Source organism: Ctenocephalides felis, unplaced genomic scaffold, assembly GCF_003426905.1.
Source record: "Ctenocephalides felis isolate EL2017-DRISC unplaced genomic scaffold, ASM342690v1 CF-g0.4_SCAFFOLD_01886, whole genome shotgun sequence".
In the NCBI taxonomy this organism is placed as follows: domain Eukaryota; kingdom Metazoa; phylum Arthropoda; class Insecta; order Siphonaptera; family Pulicidae; genus Ctenocephalides; species Ctenocephalides felis.
This window is the reverse complement of record NW_020538040.1, coordinates 48,740,614-48,760,269: the sequence shown is the minus strand read 5'-3', so window position 1 is coordinate 48,760,269 and position 19,656 is coordinate 48,740,614. Positions and strand designations below refer to the sequence as shown.

The window sequence follows — 19,656 nt, the reverse complement described above, 5'->3', positions numbered from 1 at the left end:
TGTGTAAGCATCTATTTATATGAAAAAAAAAACTCATATAAAATATAGTTGATAACAAATAGAAATATTTATTTTATTTTATATTTTAGCTGAATTCTGTCCCGAACTTGCCGATCCAATTGGTGGAACGCAATCATGTAAGGACTGGGGCGCAGGCGGCCAATTCAAGTGTGCGAGATCAGTTGCAACCCAGGTTTGAAATTCTCTCAAGAAGTTCCAGCTTTCTATACCTGTGGAGGTGAAGGATTCTGGAGACCAACCAATAATCCAGCACTACCAATGATCTACCAGCATGTTCAGAATCGAAACCAGCTCAAAGAGTATTTAGGATATCTATGCTTTTCCCAAGTTCAGTTCTTTGCAATGAAGCCGGTCAAGGAGTTCTTAGACAGAAAGTTCGTAATGCATCAACTCATTTGAATAGAGATTGGAACTTCTGCTCTTATGCTGTAGAAGGTATTAAATTAAAATTTTTGTTTTCTTAAATTTAGACTAAATTTAACACGTTTTTGATGAAAAAATTTAGGCACACGAGAATGTAAGGACCTTAACATCAACGTAAAATGCGATCACCGTGCCAACAGACAGACAAGGCAAGCTCAAAATAGGGAAGAAGATCAGGACGGTGGCACCTACGTAATCGAGGCCTTAGTACCAGTGAAAAGTGAGTACATTTTTAAAATTTAAATATATAAAATGTATTAAAGATGAATGTATGAAATTAGGAAAAGTTATGCGCTGAAAACATTTATTAAATAATTAAAAATATCTAAAATATTTAAGTTGATAAAATCTATACAATTATTTTGATAATCAATTACATGATTAGTTTAGTAGAACATTGAGAACATATTATTTTATTAGTTAATTTACGTAGTTAATTATTATCATTACCATATATTTTCAAAATATTTTTGAGTATACTAGTAAAAAATGTTTTGCATGGTATTATTACCAAATTTTATAGAAGAATTGGGATGAAGAGTCATATAAATCAGTATCCAAATATAATTTGCAGTTATCTGTATTTACCTTATATATAAATGTAGCATTATTTGTGTATAAAACCCAAACACTACAAAAACAAACAACACAGTAGATTCTGAAAAACTATTTCTTTAGCACAATTTCCATTTCACTTATGCATTTTATGTGTTTTTCTTTATGATTATAATTTATCATAATAATTTCGCAAAGTTTATTTCATTGTTCAACACTTGTAATTTAATTTTAGTGTGTAGATATTTGTGTTCTCTATATCATATTATCATTATTTATGTATTTCATTTACAAATGTTGTTCGATAACACTCGCAAAAGTATTCGCAATTTTCATACAAATACAATATGAATAGAATCATATTAGTTTTTAGTTCAAAATGTTCATTATAGTTAGTTAAAATTCATTTACTTAGTTTTGTACTCCGGTAAAATTCATGTACCAAAAAATTAACAACCTCATTGTTTTGGATTCACATAGCGATGAGAAAACTCATATATTTTTCCTAAATCATATAGTTAACTATATGAATACCATAATAATTATTTATTAGTTAATTTATAGTAAATTGAACAAATATAACTAAATCAATGAAAGTTTGTTAGTAAATTATGTAGATTACAGTTGATGATAATTCCAAATCGCTTTCAATGACCAAAATAATACCAATTAAGAAAATATTTCACAGTTTTGAATATTAGAAATTTATATAGTGAAATAGTGATTGAGTAAGGATTTCTATACACAGTTTTGAATGTTTATGACAATTTCTAATAGACTTTTTTATGCGTTCGGATGTTTAGAAACACCCAAATGAGAAAATTTTAATTTACTACTATACTGTAAAATATATTTGAGTTAATTCGAAAATTGTCGGTTATCGGACAGCATTTCTTCGAGTAGTCTTCAATCTGTATCCTTAATAGCATGTGTCATGTGTATTCTTGCTCTTTTGTGTTGTGTAGAAAAACTCCAAGTCCAAGAGAAGGCCGACAAACCAGCGACACTTATAACGTGGAAATTTCATTCCCTGCCGTCAAGTAAGAAATTCGTTTCACGATCTACTCATTTAATATATAATTCAACTTGCTTGTATTATATTAATGTGCTTTATCTTTTATCTTATTGCATGCTTGTATGTATATATGAGTTTATTTAACAATTCATTTCCTACAGAATTATTTTCACGAACTATTTGTAATGGAAAATTACTACGTTAATGCTTTGAACTATGATAGTTTTGTAAATACTATCAGTTTTTTTTTAAATTTATTAAACTTTGAGTTTGAACTAACAAGTATTATTTTTTATAACAAATATTTAAAACCCGAAGCAATAATTAAATATTGGAAGTATATTATTCTAATATAATAAATCTAATTTAAATGATGTTAGTCTAGTTCAGTTTCAAATATTTATTGCGACTAATACAACATTCACTTATAAAACTGACTTAATACACATTTTGTCTTCAGGTAAAAAGCCAGGTTATGAATTAACAACACTAACATAAAAGACAAACCCAAAAATGGCTTTATGTTGCTTGTTTAACAATTGTCTACCGCATTCATTCTTATTAGTATATTAATTTAAATTCTTACCTAACCAGCGATCCAGTAATCCATTCCAACACGAACGAACGCTCCAACGTTCAAAGGCTTCTTGAAAAATTAATTTTGGAAGAAGATCAATTTGATGTACGTGAAATTCTGCCAAATACTGTTCCTGATCCAGCATCTCTTGAACTAGAATCGGATTATGCTTGTCCTGAAGGCAGAGTTGTAGTAGCTCCTGATTGCGGTAAGCAACCTCATTTATTTATTTATTAATATATGTATATAAAACAATTATAATTTTGGAACATCAATTTATCTTAAATCTTAAATTCTTTATAGTTCCGTGCGCTGTTGGTACTTTCTACGATAAAAATACTCGATCATGTATTCCTTGCCCACTCGGAATGTACCAAAGCGAGGTTGGCCAGATGCATTGCTATGCATGTCCGTCCATTGCGGGTAAACCAGGAGTAACTGTTTCACCAGGCGCCAGAGTTGTAGAAGATTGTAAAGGTAAGAAGGGTTTTGAGAAAACTGGTTGGATTTTTTTTGAGTAAAAGATTTTTACTAAAATATTATTTTTCAACAGAGCGTTGTGACCCTGGAAAATTCTTTGACCAAGAAGCAGGTCAGTGCAGAAATTGCGGCCACGGTTTCTACCAACCTGAAGAAGGAACTTTCGCTTGCAAGATTTGCGGACTTGGAAAAACTACAAGGACATCAGATGCTACATCGAGAGACGAATGTAGAGATGAATGCGCATCAGGTAATTAACTCGAATTTAATGTATAACAACGGAAAAAATATTTCAAATATTATTACATACAATGTTTAAATCTTTATTTTTATTTTAGGACTACAATTGGGAATTGAAGGACGTTGTGAACCTTGTCCACGCGGAACATTCAGGACCCAGGGCGTTCAACCAGCATGTCAGAGCTGTCCACGAGGAAGAACGACACTGAAGGTTGGGGCATCAGCCGTTGAAGAATGCTCACTACCCGTTTGCACACCTGGTAATAATTGATTTTGAAAGCATTAAATTTGCCAATAAATCATTTCATTGGCTACAAAATAAAATCATTGAATTTTATTTACGCAAAAAATTATATATTGGACACAAAATAATTTTTAAGCATTAATAAGCTTCTAATCATAGATTTTTTTCTTATTTTCAGGATCATATTTGAACGGAACATTGAACAGCTGTATAGAATGTCGCAAAGGCACCTATCAATCTGAAGCACAGCAAACATCTTGTTTACCTTGCCCACCTAATACCAGCACCAAAGGACCAGCAGCTGTTAGTTAAACTTTATTATAATCATATTTTGAACCAAAATACTATGATTTTTTTGCATTACATTGTATTATTTTCAGACAAGCCGTGCTGAATGTACGAATCCTTGCGACATGAGCGGTCCGGACATGCATTGCGACACCAACGCCTATTGTCTACTTATTCCGGAAACAAGTGAATTCAAATGTGAATGCAAGCCTGGATACAACGGAACTGGCAAAGTTTGCACAGGTAAATAAAAAAAATATTTAAGATGGTTTTTCAAATTGGAAATATATGTGCTTTATTTTCTTCTATAGTATTTTTCCTTGACTTTTCTTACTATGAGATTCTTCGATTTTCACAAAATTTTAGTTAGTGTAGTTTAATACGACGAGAATTTATGATAAATTCTTACTTTCGCGTAATAATAAACGAGATTTTTTATATCTCTACGTTCCACTTGATCATACTTATTTGCAACATACTGGTATTCTTTTCTATTATCTTAATATTCTATTTTTTTGTCAAAATAATATTTATAAGATATTTGCTTTAATTAATCTTCCGCTATAAGTAAGTTAATTAAATCATGTGGAATTTTATTGAACTTATTTGCATTGCAAAGAAAATATATATTGCTATTGTTTCAATATGCATATTAATTAGAATACGTCAGACATCATTGATAATATTTATTTCACAAATATAATGAAAACTTGAAATATGAATCAAATTATGCATTCATACTAGCAACGTCAATATCTTATAGATTTATTTATATTATTTATATTGATACACTATGTTAAAAACAAATTTGTAAAATCTCGAATCACATGACACACATGTTTATATGTAACTTATTTAAAACATGCAAATGATAGCAATGCGTCGGTTTAATGATGTATTGGAACACTGATGTTTTTATAAAATAATAATAAGGCATTTTATATTCAATTAGCATATATCTCATGAGGTGAAATGATATCATATGTTTTATATACTGCCCACATACATTAAACAAATATAATGCGAATAATATTTTTTAGTTTGCCAGCCTATTTGAATTAGACACGTGGTTAAATATTACTGTTTAATGTACATCGGTAGAAACGAAACTATAGGTATTATGGAGAAAGTTAAAATATTTTTGTACTAAATATTCTAATAACAGGATGATATTAATATTAGTTTCATTATCTATTTTCTAGATGTCTGCGAAGGATTCTGTGAGAACGAGGGTCAATGTATCAAGGACGCTCGAGGTGCACCCGCCTGCCGATGCATTGGAAGTTTCACTGGACGCCACTGCACGGAGAAATCTGAGTTTGCTTACATTGCTGGAGGAGTTGCTGGTGCCGTTATATTCGTCATCTTGATCGTCCTGCTCGTTTGGATGATTTGCGCAAGGTATACTAATTTACATGTTCTTCAGCTGGTGCATACCCAAGTCTTTTTTCTTTTTACTTCTTCATGTCTTCTCGCAAGAAGAAACCAATTTGTTTAACTATTAATTCAGCAACTTATCTATGTTTTTTTTACCTCTTCAGATCTTCTCGCAAGAAGGAACCAAAGAAGATGTTAAGCCCTGCCACCGATCAGAACGGATCCCAAGTCAACTTCTACTATGGAGCCCACACGCCCTACGCCGAATCGATCGCCCCATCTCACCATTCGACTTATGCCCATTACTACGATGACGAAGAAGATGGTTGGGAAATGCCGAACTTCTATAACGAAACTTATATGAAAGACGGTCTTCATAATGGAATGAACGGAAAGATGAACAGTCTGGCCAGGTAACTAAAATATTAATATACAATTCGATAACATTTTGAATGAGGATTTATTCTGATTTGCTACAAAAAGCTAAGGTGGGATCAGCAAATAAAATAATACATGGCGTAAGCCGATAGCTATTAATAATATGCTATTGCTATTAAACATGCATTATAATTGCATAGCTTAATTAAATATTAATCAATATACTAAACAATAATTTCTCTTTCACCAATCAACTCATTAATGCACATGAAATTGACATCGAAACACTTTGAAAAAATACCAAAAATTGGAGTTATTTATCATCGTTGCGTAAAACAAAAATATTTTTGTACAAATTTTGTAAGATACTATTTTTTTTTTGAGAGAAGAATTAGTTAGATAAATAATTGCAGACTAAAACTAGCGCAATGCATTCAATTCTGTCGATTAAACATTTGAGAAATTGTAGAATTACATTTTGAGAGTTGCATAGAATATGAAAATCCTACTTATTTGGATTTGATTTGTATAATTTTGAAAAGAAAAACGCTTTACCATATGATTTTAAATTATTTTAGGGAATACTTACTTGTAATCGTGGGCTAAATTATATTTTACTCAATATTTTTTATGTTTTTGAATACATCAAATTATTTTAGGGAATACTTATTTGTAATCGTGGGCTAATTTATATTTTACTCAATATTTTTTTTGTTTTCGAATACATCAAATTTTAATTTTAAAAGTTTCTATCAAAAACTGTATTTTAAATTCAAATTATTATTGTATAGTCTTGCACCAGCTCTTCGCCTATATTGCAAGCCGTCTCTGATCGTTTATTATTAGTATTTTATAATTGTTTTATTGCTCTTTATTCATTTTTACCTGCAAATACTCGATTATTATCTATAATTAGAATAATGTGTTTTGGAGGTTAAAGAGATTCTAAATCTTTTCTTATCAAAATTGACTTTACGATCGCTGTGAACAAGCACTTTGATTGCACATTTTGTAATCGTTACATTCAAACATTTTGCATGGAACGATTCTTATCAATGGTGACTCTGCGCAAATATTTAAATGATATAATTGTGCAATTGAAATAATTATTAAATTATTTTAGTGCCACTTCATATAATTTGAACTCATTGTTAGTTCAAATAACTCAGCAGGATTACGTTGCAAAATAAAATTAAGTTTACGAGTATGTTCTATTTATTATAATAATCAAGTTTGCTCTATTATAATTTATGAGTTTTATCTGGTTTTATCGCTACAAATGATTAATGTAAAGTATCATATTTGTTAATTCACACGCTCCTCTCATTCACCCTAATTTTCATGTCGGTCATTATGACTATGACATTATTTTTTCTTAATTTATATATTTTTAGTATATTTTTTTAAATTTAATATTCAACCCTTTTACTACAAGCGTCGTCCATAGACGACATTCAAATGACTACCTGTGAGAATATCGCTTATAGACGACATGCAGGGTGACAAATTTTGCTTGAATATTTATCACTCTGATTTAAAATATTGAGAATTTTAATTTGTTATTGTAATTTTTAGTTTTTGAGAAGAGTAATTTTTTAAGTTTAAATAGATTTCTGTCGATAGTGATTGGAGAATTAGAAAATATTTTGGGTAGCAAATACTTGGGCGGTTTACTGACTCGTACAGCAGAGTCATTCCTAAAGAAACACTCTTGTAGCAAAATGGGTTGAATTGTTAGAAGTGATAACAAATTGTTGCTTAGAAAAATCAAAAAAAAATATTAGTAAACTTTTATTATAGCGTTACACTGCAGCAGATAAAAAATGGTGTAGCGTTTACGCGTTTATATATTTGAATACGTAACAAGCGAACAATTTTTGAATAAATTAAAAAAATATAAAAATTTATTCCTTGATAATTACAAAGACTTATTTATTACTAGTATATACTTATATTATTTACTACTAAAATCTATTCAAAATTATATATTTCTATTTGACCACCAATTTATGCCATTCTATTTTATTTCAATTTGAAGGTAATTATAAAGATGATATTGTCTATGCGTTTTTTCTAGCTTGGAAATTAGAAATTTACTAATTTCATGTATTTTAGCCATAATTTTAATAATTTTCTTTATTGTTAGGTATATAGAAGTTAGTGAAACAATTTTACTCAAAGAACACGTAGTTCCGATTACTTTAAAAAAAATACCTATTATGTGCTTTTCAAAAATGAACAAAAAAAAATTATTAAAATGTTTTCGAATTTTTGATGATGTAAGCATAAAACAAAGTGTTATCATCGTTATTGGAAATTTGAACAAATTGAATGATTCACGATGATTAAACAATATTTTATCATCAAAATCCAATTGTTCCATAATTAATTTTACCTTTCAGATCGAATGCTAGCATATATGGGACAAAGGATGATTTATACGACAGACTGAAGAGACACGCTTATACAGGAAAAAAAGGTGACTTAGACACTCCAACTTCGTACAATTAAAGCACTGCCCCGGACGATCGTAGGTACTTTTGATGGGTGTATTTTGCTTTTAATTTTAACTATAAAACGGGTGAAAAGCTTTCTTATCCGCGGTCTTACGGTTGACTACAAAATTTTTGGTGCGGCTGAAAAATCTAACAAATTGCTAGTGTTTTCAAAAGGAATTATAATATAATCTAAAATTGAAACTAAATTCTTCTGTTTGTTATTTTTTATATCCTTGATGCAATAAAATATACAATGAATATTTTGAAACTATGCTGATGATACTAACCACTTCTTATGAAACCAGAAGCGTAATCAGAAACCTGAAGTGATCAAAACAGAAGTTAAAGAAGAAAAACTGTTTTTCTTTTCTGTATCAGATGTATTCTATTCATTCAAACGAATTCGACCAAATTTTCCACTGTATACTCAAAAATAATTAATAAATATCTTCTAAGTTTCAAGTGTTTATAATATATATAAGACATTGTATTTGACGTATGATTGACGAAGCAGTGATATAGCACATTAATCTTATCTATGAAAACAATGAAATAATTTAGCTACTGTTAATTTTCAAAAATTATAATTAAATATAAATTATTATTACTAGCATCTTATCACATTTGATTGGACTTGTGCGATCGTAAGACCGTTGGTTTAATTTTGGAGAAGGATTTATAAATATATACTAATACAACATTTACATTTCGTATGCACTTTCTGTAAATTCAATTTTGATATTAATTTTGTTTCAAATTGATAAAATACTATATTACAATAATTCAATGTTTAAAAATTAATTCAATGAGAAAATACTTCCATGATGATTTATAAAAAAACACCTCATCTTAAAAAGCACCTTTATATATAAATCGACGATCTTCCGGAGGTTTTTAACTCCGTATAGTAGTAAATTTATGTTTGGTATAAAATTTGAAAGTGTATATTACACTCACACTAATAATAGTATGTAAGTATTAATATTTTATTCATACAGGATCATATTGGTATAGTATTCATAATTTATTCGCTTATAAACTAATAAATAAACCTACAACATACCATCCCTTCTACGGAAATTGAATTAAAAACAATTTATCATTACATATGTATATATAAAAATAAAAAGACACATTGTTTTAAATGTGTGATATAAAACAACTTAAATAATATATTTTTTGTAAATAATTTTTAATGCATTTTTTCTCGCAAACGCAAAGACTAATTAAAACTAAATTGATGGATGTGGTTATTTGAAAGAATAATATTTTAATTATAATCATCTCAATATTGCAAAGATTCAAATTTTTAAGCCAACTTTTTTAAATCTGTATATTTCACGTGACATTATATATTATAATATTTTTTTATCACAATCTTTGTCGGTGTATTATTATTGTATTTATTGAAAAATTAAATTATTCCAAACAAATAAGTAATCCGCATATGTTAATGGAACCACACAACTTTTGCATATACAAAATTAATAATAAAAAATGTGTAACTACAATTCTACATGTTTTCTCGTAAAAAGAATACAGTACCCAAATCAAACATTAAAGTAATTTATTTTTGTAGTAATATAATAAATTATTATTCTCATATTCAAATTTATTTTTTATCAATGGGCAATATTAAGTTGTGTTCAATTCCTTATCTATGCCAATATAATATCGTAATATTCCATATCAAATAATGGTTCAAATATATAATTTAACTCCTTCGCTACAAGCGTCGCCTATAGGCGGCACCCGCATGACCACTCGTGTCGTCTATGGACGACAATTACACTTTTGTATCTTTATGCTGACCTGTATATACGGGTGTCGCCTTTAGACAACATCCTTTATTTCAAGACTTATCACTCTGATAATGAGTTAAGTAATTCAGAATTCCTATTTGTCATTGTAATCTCTAGTTCTTTACAAGCGTAATTTACAATTTTCAAATCAATTTTTATCGATAATGATTAAAAAATCTCGAAATATGTTGTGTCTGCTAAGTGCTACTGGGCGGCCGGTGTACCGTAAAGCAGTGTCATTCCTGCAAAAAATATTGCTGTAGCGAAAGGGTTAACTAGATACTTCTTAACACAGATGATTTATAATAATTAAGTTTATTACTTTTATTTATTTCAGATAAAAGCGATAGTGACAGCGAAGGTCAGTGAAATACACGTCGCACCATTCAAATTAAATGTATTTCTGGTCAAATTAAATGAAACAAATAAAATGACATTTCAAGTCAATAATTAATTTTACAATGCATGTAAATCGTTTGATGATTAGATATAATTTTAACTCAGTGTATAGTTTTAAATTACATGACGATATTATATGTTAATGAATGTTTTAATTGTTTTTTTTTTTTCGTCTTGTTAGAATCAAACAGATTTTATTTGCAAAATATCTGCTTGATTCTACTGACAACAATTGCGTGTCTTTACGGTTGGTCACGTTTTTGTTAATAAATATTAATATTATTGCGTTAGATTTTTATCGAAATTAATACAGATGATAAATAATTATTAATGACAATAATAAAGTGCCAATTTGATAGAAAAATAAAATTATATGTCTTAAATTAAAAACATTGATCGACCGTAGATTCCACAAATGAAAAATAAAACTTAATTTAACTTATTTTCTGTGTCAATACCACAATCACGTAACTATAAGATTTATGTATTATTTATTCGAATTTTACAGCGTCTTTATTAATAGGAGAATGCAAAAATTTTAGTTAGCATTTATATAAGCGACTTTTAAATGTCGCATATGTATAGATTATATAAAAATTGTTATAACTGTAATGATACTTATATTTTATATTATAACTATTAATAAAAATTATATTGTAACTTTTTATACATATAGGAAAAAGGCATGGATGAGCGTTGTGAATGTGTTCATCAATTATGTATTATATATTTTAGTATAATTCTAAGACAAATGTATTTAAAATATTTGATTATGTAATTGTTATGTGTACGAGAACAAATGAGATTGAGATTAAAGTTTTATATGGATAAAACATTTTTGTTTTAATTCCGTCACGCATGGAGTAAAATATTTTTAAAAAAATAGGATTGAGAATTTCAAAACGTGACTTTTGGGATGTTTTATGAAATTTTATCTGAAAACGTGCAATTATATTGTACAAAAATGAATATTTTGCACGTACTAAAATTTCCTAATAACTACACAATTTTGTTACAACATTTTTACTGAAAATTATCTCCTTAAAAATACAATAAACAATATATTTATTACATATCAAATTTAAATCTTTGAGATTTCTGCTTGAGAAATATCCTTACATTCATTTAGCATACAAGCACCAATACAAAATGTTGATGGGTAAATAAACTATTAATTTATTTCCTCAATATACTATAATTATATTATTGATATATTGAATCCATACTTCAACTATGATAAATAGATGAAATTGGACAAAAATTTTTAAAGGCACTAAAACTTTTAGGAATTATACTATTATACCTCCAAGTAAATTGCTAAGTAAAGTTTTTTATTAGTTTGCACTAATCATTGTATTTCATATAAAATTTTTTATTATGTCAATTATAACTCATAATTGTGCAGCAAGCAAAATTTGGTCGAAGAGATAATCGGTGCCGAATTTTATTGGTAAAAGTGGTTTCCTAATCTGATCCTCAAAAAATTCCAATCCAATAAAAAAAAATTAAAACCTAATTGAAAGATGTTATTTGTTAGAATTGTATTGTTTCTTGCTAAAATTTAAAAAAAAAACAAAACAAATCATTATTTGAAGATCTTCCCGGTTATTTTCAGATATCAGGAAGTTTATGTAACTAGCTGCAAAGTTAATATAAGTAATAAAGTAAATAATATCAGAATTTCATCTGCCAAAATATATTACTATAATTGATTTATATGACTTATGTAAAAACTTCTAAGTTCAAAATTATCTACGGCAAGTTGTTTTAAATTTGGCTATAATCCGAAGCTCATCATAACGTCTAACTTTCTGATATCAATACATAGTACCAAACTTTGACATTCCCTGTCTTATTACATAAGTAACAACCTGACAATACCAAACATAGATATATTTCCTGTGGAAGAACACAAATAATAAATCGATCATAAATTTCTAATAAATCTGACATGAAATCTAGTATTTGTGGTAAAGTCATGAGGACACTTTAAAATAAGTCTGATCTCATAAATGAGTGGATCGTGTGATTAATTAATTATATCAGAACTTGTGCATATGAAATAGACTTGCAGTTTGGGAAAAAATATTATCAAATGCAATTACACATATGAAACATATATAACAATGTAATCATACTTCCATTGTCATGTAATAAATTTTATTACTATGACAAACATGGCGCGGATAAAGACAGATTGGAACAGTAAGATTAATTTGGTAAGGCGATAAATATATTATAATAAATTATTAAAGTTATTATTATTATTAAATAGAATTACATAAGGTTATACATTAAAAAAAAAACATTTAAAAAAATCAAATTTATTGTTTAACACTGCTACTGAGCCCGCCGTGGCGTAAGAGATTAAGGGAATTAGCACAATCTAGTCCCGGTAGCGATCCCAACCACGGTTAGCTTGATTTAAAGCAGCATGATATCCAATTTCCACTTAAGGTTTTAAATCCCAAATATAATCTCTAGTAAAAATCGAGTGATGCCCTTCGAGGGCATTTATTAAATATAATCTGATGCAATCGTCGAAGAAGTGTTAACCGATGAGTTGCCTCATATAATATATGATTGCTGTTAAAAAAAAAATAACACGGTTAATCATTTTTGTTCAACTCTTAGCGCATATATTGACTTCTTTTTAACTTCCCGTAGAGTATGTTATAGTAATTGCAAAACAATCGAAAATTAAAATTTGTATATATCTCACGTTTCAAAGGTTTCTGAATATTTTGCCATACCTTAGAAAACATGGATGTATGTGTGTGTGTATGTGTATGTGTGTGCATGTCCGCGGATACAAATTTTCGTCTATTTCGGGAACACTGATCAACCGATTTGAATAATTCGATTCGTATTGATAAGGAGACGTGCTAGTTAGCTTTTGGCGAAGGCAGGTATAGCCGTTCCGAAGATAGGGGTCAAAAAGTGCCAAAAACGGTAACTCAGTTTTACATTTTACTAGTATTAACAAAATGAAGAACTGAATAAATTTTTGGGAAGACAAATTCAGCGGTTATGGATTCAATAAGACTCAATAAGTTAAAAAAATGTCATTTGGCGGTCAAAAATGTTTATTGGACATATGTACATCAAATTAACAGATATTTTATAGAAATTTTAATAATGTGTACACATTTTGTGTAAATTTTTTTGGGTGCCGTATCAACATTTTTAATTACGGTACGGAAAGTTCCAGCAATTTGCCTTAAGGCACGATGTCATGCACCCCACTAGTTTGAAATTGCATGCTTGATATTTGATTGTATTTACCTATATATTATAAAAATTATATTTATCACATTGAACTTATATCTGACAAACGGTTTTAAATTTTTCATCTATTACCAAAGTACGAAGCAAATCCGACATGATTTGTAACTTATAATAAGATTTACTAACAATATAATTTATGAAAATACTCATTAATGCAACCGGATACGTTTATTACAACACAACGTTCAACGTTTAAAATTATTTCAATTAATATAAATCAGTCGACTTATCTAGATCAATTAATATTACAAATTGATTTAAACGACATTATGTTACGATTGCGTAGTCATAAATAAATAATTAGAATTAAAATGTATCTATTATTGATATATTTCTTGATGATGTGATGCAGATACGTGGAAAAAACTTTAAATTAATTATGATAAACATGTGTCAATATGTCATAAAGTCATAATTGCAATACATGATATATTAAAAAGTCTCAATTAGAAAAAAAACAATTTAATATTTACATACCATAAATTACAAACAGGTTGTTTACCTTGTACAGAGTAAATTGTAATAGTAATTACAACGGTTACCATTGAGATGAAGAACCCTCAGTCTTTTACTTTTGGTAATTCATATTTTGATTTCTTTAAATATATATAAAGATTTTAAATTATAATGATAAGCATGTTTCTGGTGCAATAACCGGTCGTTGATTGATGTTCAACTTTCTACAGGTATGTCTGTTTTGTAATAATTTACCTTGAACTACAAGAATTGTTATTACTTAATTGGCGACTACAATGACCAACATTATAAAGTTCTAAATCTTGGATTGAAGTAAAAATGTTATTGTAACATAAAATTAATTTACATTTATTTAATATTACCGGTTAGAATTAAAACTTCTACTACTCTATGGTAAAATACATTCAAGTATTCATGTATTCAATGAATTCATATCATCAAAAGATCTTTTTTTTCAAAATTTATTTTTGTGGCAATTGAATGAGATATATTTGAGTATTTTGTCGTGACATGCAAAAATCCCAATAAAAATAAACTCTTAAATTACCTATCAATCCAAATCATCCGAATAAATGTTTTTTTCCTAAAACGTTTTGATTAGAATTGATTGGTTAAAGTATTGAAAAAAAATAATAAAACTTAGTTTATAATACTATAATATTATTTAATAGTCATTCAAAATTTAATAAATTTAAATTAGAATAATAAATTGATCAGTTTATTTAAACAAGTTATTATAAACTATGACTTAAATTAAACCACATTTATTCCAAGTAAAAAACTCTTTCAGAAAATCCCAGTATTTGATCACAACGTGCATTGGTCCAAAACATTTCTGACTAATATCAATTAGTGAGTATATAAATATTATCTGTTTTTAAAAATCCCAGTAATAATAAAATAAACAAAATAATACGTATACGAATATACGTAAGATGATGACTGTGAATCTGACAAAGCTAGAAAAGTGTCGAATGATATTTTTTTAAAGCATAATAATAAAGTTAAATATTAATTATTGATTAACTTAGAGATCGTAGAAATTTAAAATATGTATATATAATGTATTTTCTGATCTGACTATTAGTGGAAAATAATTTAATAATTTCAGTGATTATTTTACACACAGTTTAATCGAATTAAGAACGTAACAATAATTTAATTTTTAAAAGGTTTCAATCCTTCGCTGCGATTGTCATCCTTGCACGACATCCATATGACGTGCTGTGTGTACGGATGTCATCCATGGACGGCATGTTGTGTTTGCAATTGCTTCAAGATTTATTACTAACGATGAATTAAACTATTGAGAATTCTAGTCTTTTATTGTAATTTCGTAGCAAAAGGGTTAATTTTTTGCTATCTTCCATTATTTGTATTACCTTTTAAAGTAACAAGGATCTGGCACGCTTTCTTGAAAAAAAAGAATAAAAAGTAGAACAAAAAAGTTTTAGTTTCGTACAAATATCATTTTTTAAAATATGATAGTTAATTTTACTTCTCACTTCAATCAATAAAACGTAGAAATCGAACTTAAAAAAATTATAAAACTCTGTATGAAATATATATGAAAAAACCAAATTTGTTAATTTATTCACTGCTGAAAAATTAAAAAATATATTTATTTTTTAGTTTACATAAATTTGTATACGATTATCAGTTAACAATTATAGATTAACAATGTGAGTGTTAAAATTCTTTTGTTGCTGCTTTATTGCATAATAGCAAGAATTCTTAATCTAAGTGTATAATGCAATAATCCTACCTCATTCTCTATGTTAACATTATTTGTATTCATTAGATACAGCCTTCTATATGCTAAACGATGCACGAAGGTTACAACTTCATTACAATCTTAAAATGCACTTAAACATACTAATTTAAAATGTAATCTTCTTGAAATTTCAATTGAAAAGACTCTCCTTAGCAATATAAAAACTCTCCGCTCCGAACGAGAAATTCAAATAAAAACAAGGACTTTTTTCAAAATCAGACGTTTCGGAACTATATACGCTTCATCAACAAAATATACAAATTTATTTCTTTTTATGTCTTAATATTTTCAAATTGTTTTTGTATTTGAGCCAAATACATTTGATTGTATTAAAAACTTCAATGAATTGTGTTTTATGATTTTCAATCAGTTTTGAAAATTTTATTTTTTTTTATACAAAATAAATTACAAGTTGTCTGTGGAGACATTGAGTTAATGAAATAAAATTGAGCTTTGAAAATAAAGAATTTTTGTTTCTGAATTTTATGTTATAATTATTATGATATTGTTTAAACTCAGGTTATTTTCTCATCAATATTTTAAAAATCTGAAGATGGATCGCATCCAGTTTAAAAACTTAAACATCTTTTCAAACATTTTATTGGGATAATTTGTTCAGTGCACAACATGAAATAATAAAAAATTGAAGACTACAACTACATATATTCATATGTATATAAAAAACTATAGCTAGTATATAAAACTATGAATATAGATTTTCATTCAAATTGGTGATAAACAATCTTCAAACAAAAATTTTGTGGAAACGATTTTGGAGAAGGCAAAATATTAAAAAAAAATATTTCTTAATTTTATCATACACGGCCTGAATTTGATAGCAGATAGTTTCATTGTTCAATGAAACTATCTGCTATCAAATCATTGCGTTAAGAAAATTGCTCCTTTCATATTTTTTTGTAAATGTATATTATGTCGGAAAATGAAAACAGACAACAATTATTTAACTAATAGTGCATGGCATCGTGCCATTGCGTGTTAAATTGCTGAAACTTTCCGTACCAAATTGCTGAGCAAATTGTTACCAAATTTCTGGGCAAATTGTTACCAAATTGTTGGGCAAATTGCAGGCAAATTGCTGAAACTTCTCTTACCATAATTAAATTAATTGTAATTTAAAAAAAAAAACTTAACTTCATTTTGGAACTATTTGAAAATTTTGAACTGTTTTATAGAAGAAATATCGAAGCGCTTAAGCGCCACGTCGCAGTTTAACGAGTAAACATTGGAACGGAGGCCATAGAAACTAAAAAAAAAGCATTCTTATAATTAAAATCTCCACAAAATATCTGAGAAGTTGATGTGCCTATATATATTGTCCAATGATAATTTTTGACCGCCAATAGCATATTTTCACTTTTTCCACTCGATCTCCGAAACCGCTAGACCTGCTTTTCTAAAAATTTAATAAGTTCTTCATTTTGTCAATACAAGTGAAATGTTTTTTGAATTATTAAATTCGGACGCTTCGTTCTCTCAGAAACTGAGTTACCATTTTTGGCATTTTTGTCGAAATTTTGGACCTGCCTTAGCCATAAACTAACAGCACATCTTCTTATCAGTAGGAATCTAATGTTTTTAAATCATTCAAAAATTGCTTGAACCGTGTTCCCTAAATTGTCGACGTTTGTATCCAAACACACACACACACACACATGCACACATACATCAATTTTTTCTAAGATATGCCCAAGTGTTCAGAAACATTTGAAACATAAAGATATATAATAATTTTTATTTTCGTTTTTTGCGATTACAATAACCTACCCTACGGGAGGTTAAAAATAGATATAGAAACTAAGTTGATTTCAACGGATAATAGCACGGCGCCAATATTATCGGTAGCACTTTAAATGCTATACTTGACTTGGAGCCGTTACTTCAAATGTTATGCACGACCTATCACGTAGAATATATTAAACGGATATCACATCACATAAAAATTTGCCATCAATAGTTTTCACTTAACAATCATTTACTATATGGCGTAAGTAAGTGGTTAAAGCGATGGGATTTGAATCAGGAGTCATGGATTCGATACCCCCTTCGAGCAGCATGTTGTCAAGCAGAAGTGACATCGGTTTCCACTCGAAAATGTAGATAGCAATATGTTTCCTAATGAAAATAGATTTTTTCCGGAATCCATCCAGATAGTAGAGAAAAAAATTCATTAAATTATGTTTCTAAAAAAAATTTAATAGACTCTATACGTTCAGCTTCAGTATGACTTTGAACAAACACACGAAAATTAGGTTTAAAAACCAGACACACAGAATAAAACACATAAGTTACGTTCGCAGAAAAGAATTATAACAGAATGGTATTATACAAATAACTTTATTTTTATTTCAATATTTCAAGGCAGAACTGTAAAAACTACTTTTTATTGAAATTTTTTGTGAGTTGAATAAGGTTACGTCTTTGTTTTTGAAGCATCATTTTGTAATTTTTATGTTTTTATTCTTTTAAGCGTCATTCATTTGTGAGAGTCTTATTTTATTAGTTTTTGTCGATTTTAATTCATTTACATTGATTGTTTGTGAAACTTTAAACGCGTTTTCTCAAAACGATTTACACGATTCCACGATAACATATCACAATTTTGGGTGTTCCATGGCGTAACGGTTAAGTGCCCTTCCTTGTAAGGACAGGGTCGTGAGCTTAAGCCCCCGCTCTGGTAAACCTGATATCGTGCAGTAGCGATGCCCATTTTCACTTGAAAATATAGATCAAATTTATGTTTGAAATTGATTTCATAAAATAGGCCATTTCGGGCACTGCAATAGAAAATCCCTCACACTTTTTTTGCCCTGAACCGAGTTGAAGTTCATTTCAGTTCAAGGGCAGTACTACCCATTATTTTATTTTTGACCCCAATTTCTCAACTTCTACTGGACCGATTTACTTCAAATTTTTACAGAGGCTTTCTTTTATAAACTTTTCTTTAGTATGAACCCATCCTCCCATCCTTAATTTCCAAAATTTACTATTTTGAAAAAACAAGAATGTAAAAACATGTGTAATTTTTTTTCAGACTGTGGCATTTTGTAAAAAAAAATATGTTTTTCTGTTCGTAGTTTCTAGAATTATATATATTTATATATATATATATATATATATATATATATATATATATCAATTTATTTTAGAAGCTAAAATCATGAGTATGTTCAGGTACCAATGCTTTGAGACCCCCCCCCCACTTCATCGCCTTTTAGAATTAAAATTTTTTGACTATTTTTAATTTTTTTTAAACATAAAAAAATATAGTAACTAGTGGTGCATGGCATTGTGCCTTAAAGCAAATTGCTGAAAATTCTCGTACTGCAATAAAATATTTGAAGAATATTAAATGTTTTCAAATATATTATTTTAAATACCGTAGCTTCCATTATTCGTATTTTATAGACAAAATATAAAAGCTTATAAATGGGACAATAATGTTCATATGAGTTAACATGAAAAGTAAATAAACAAAACTTAATGATCCCCTTTGAAGGGGATGAAAAATATTATCTCAATAATTATATAATCTGAATTGCAAAGTCAAAATTACTTATTTCAAGTACTTTAGCTAAAATTAAAATTAAAATCCGAATTATTTTCTATATTTAACGACAAAAATGTTTTTTGTAAATTAATTATTTTTTTTAAATTTTCAAATGAAAAAAATTTTTTTTTGCTTTACCCAAAAACAATCGTTTCGTCAACACAAGCAGAAAGTTTGTTGAATTATTCAAATTGGATTCTTTGTTCTCTCAAAAACTGCCACTTTTTACACATTTAGCTACGTATCTTCGAA

The 19,656-nt window shown here is 28.2% G+C and overlaps 1 protein-coding gene across 1 annotated transcript; it reads left to right on the top strand.

Moving 5' to 3' along the window:
• The first annotated feature begins 335 nt into the window (after window positions 1–335).
• On the top strand, window positions 336–10,281 carry LOC113378279 (sushi, von Willebrand factor type A, EGF and pentraxin domain-containing protein 1-like). Its single transcript, XM_026618805.1, has 13 exons — window positions 336–456; window positions 527–668; window positions 1,977–2,039; window positions 2,609–2,799; window positions 2,895–3,068; window positions 3,145–3,321; window positions 3,410–3,571; window positions 3,734–3,858; window positions 3,936–4,086; window positions 5,046–5,244; window positions 5,385–5,633; window positions 8,001–8,077; window positions 10,236–10,281. Exons 1-13 carry the CDS (start codon window positions 336–338, stop codon window positions 10,265–10,267), a joined length of 1,863 nt encoding a protein of 620 aa, XP_026474590.1. The 3' UTR covers window positions 10,268–10,281.
• The last annotated feature ends 9,375 nt before the right edge of the window (window positions 10,282–19,656 follow it).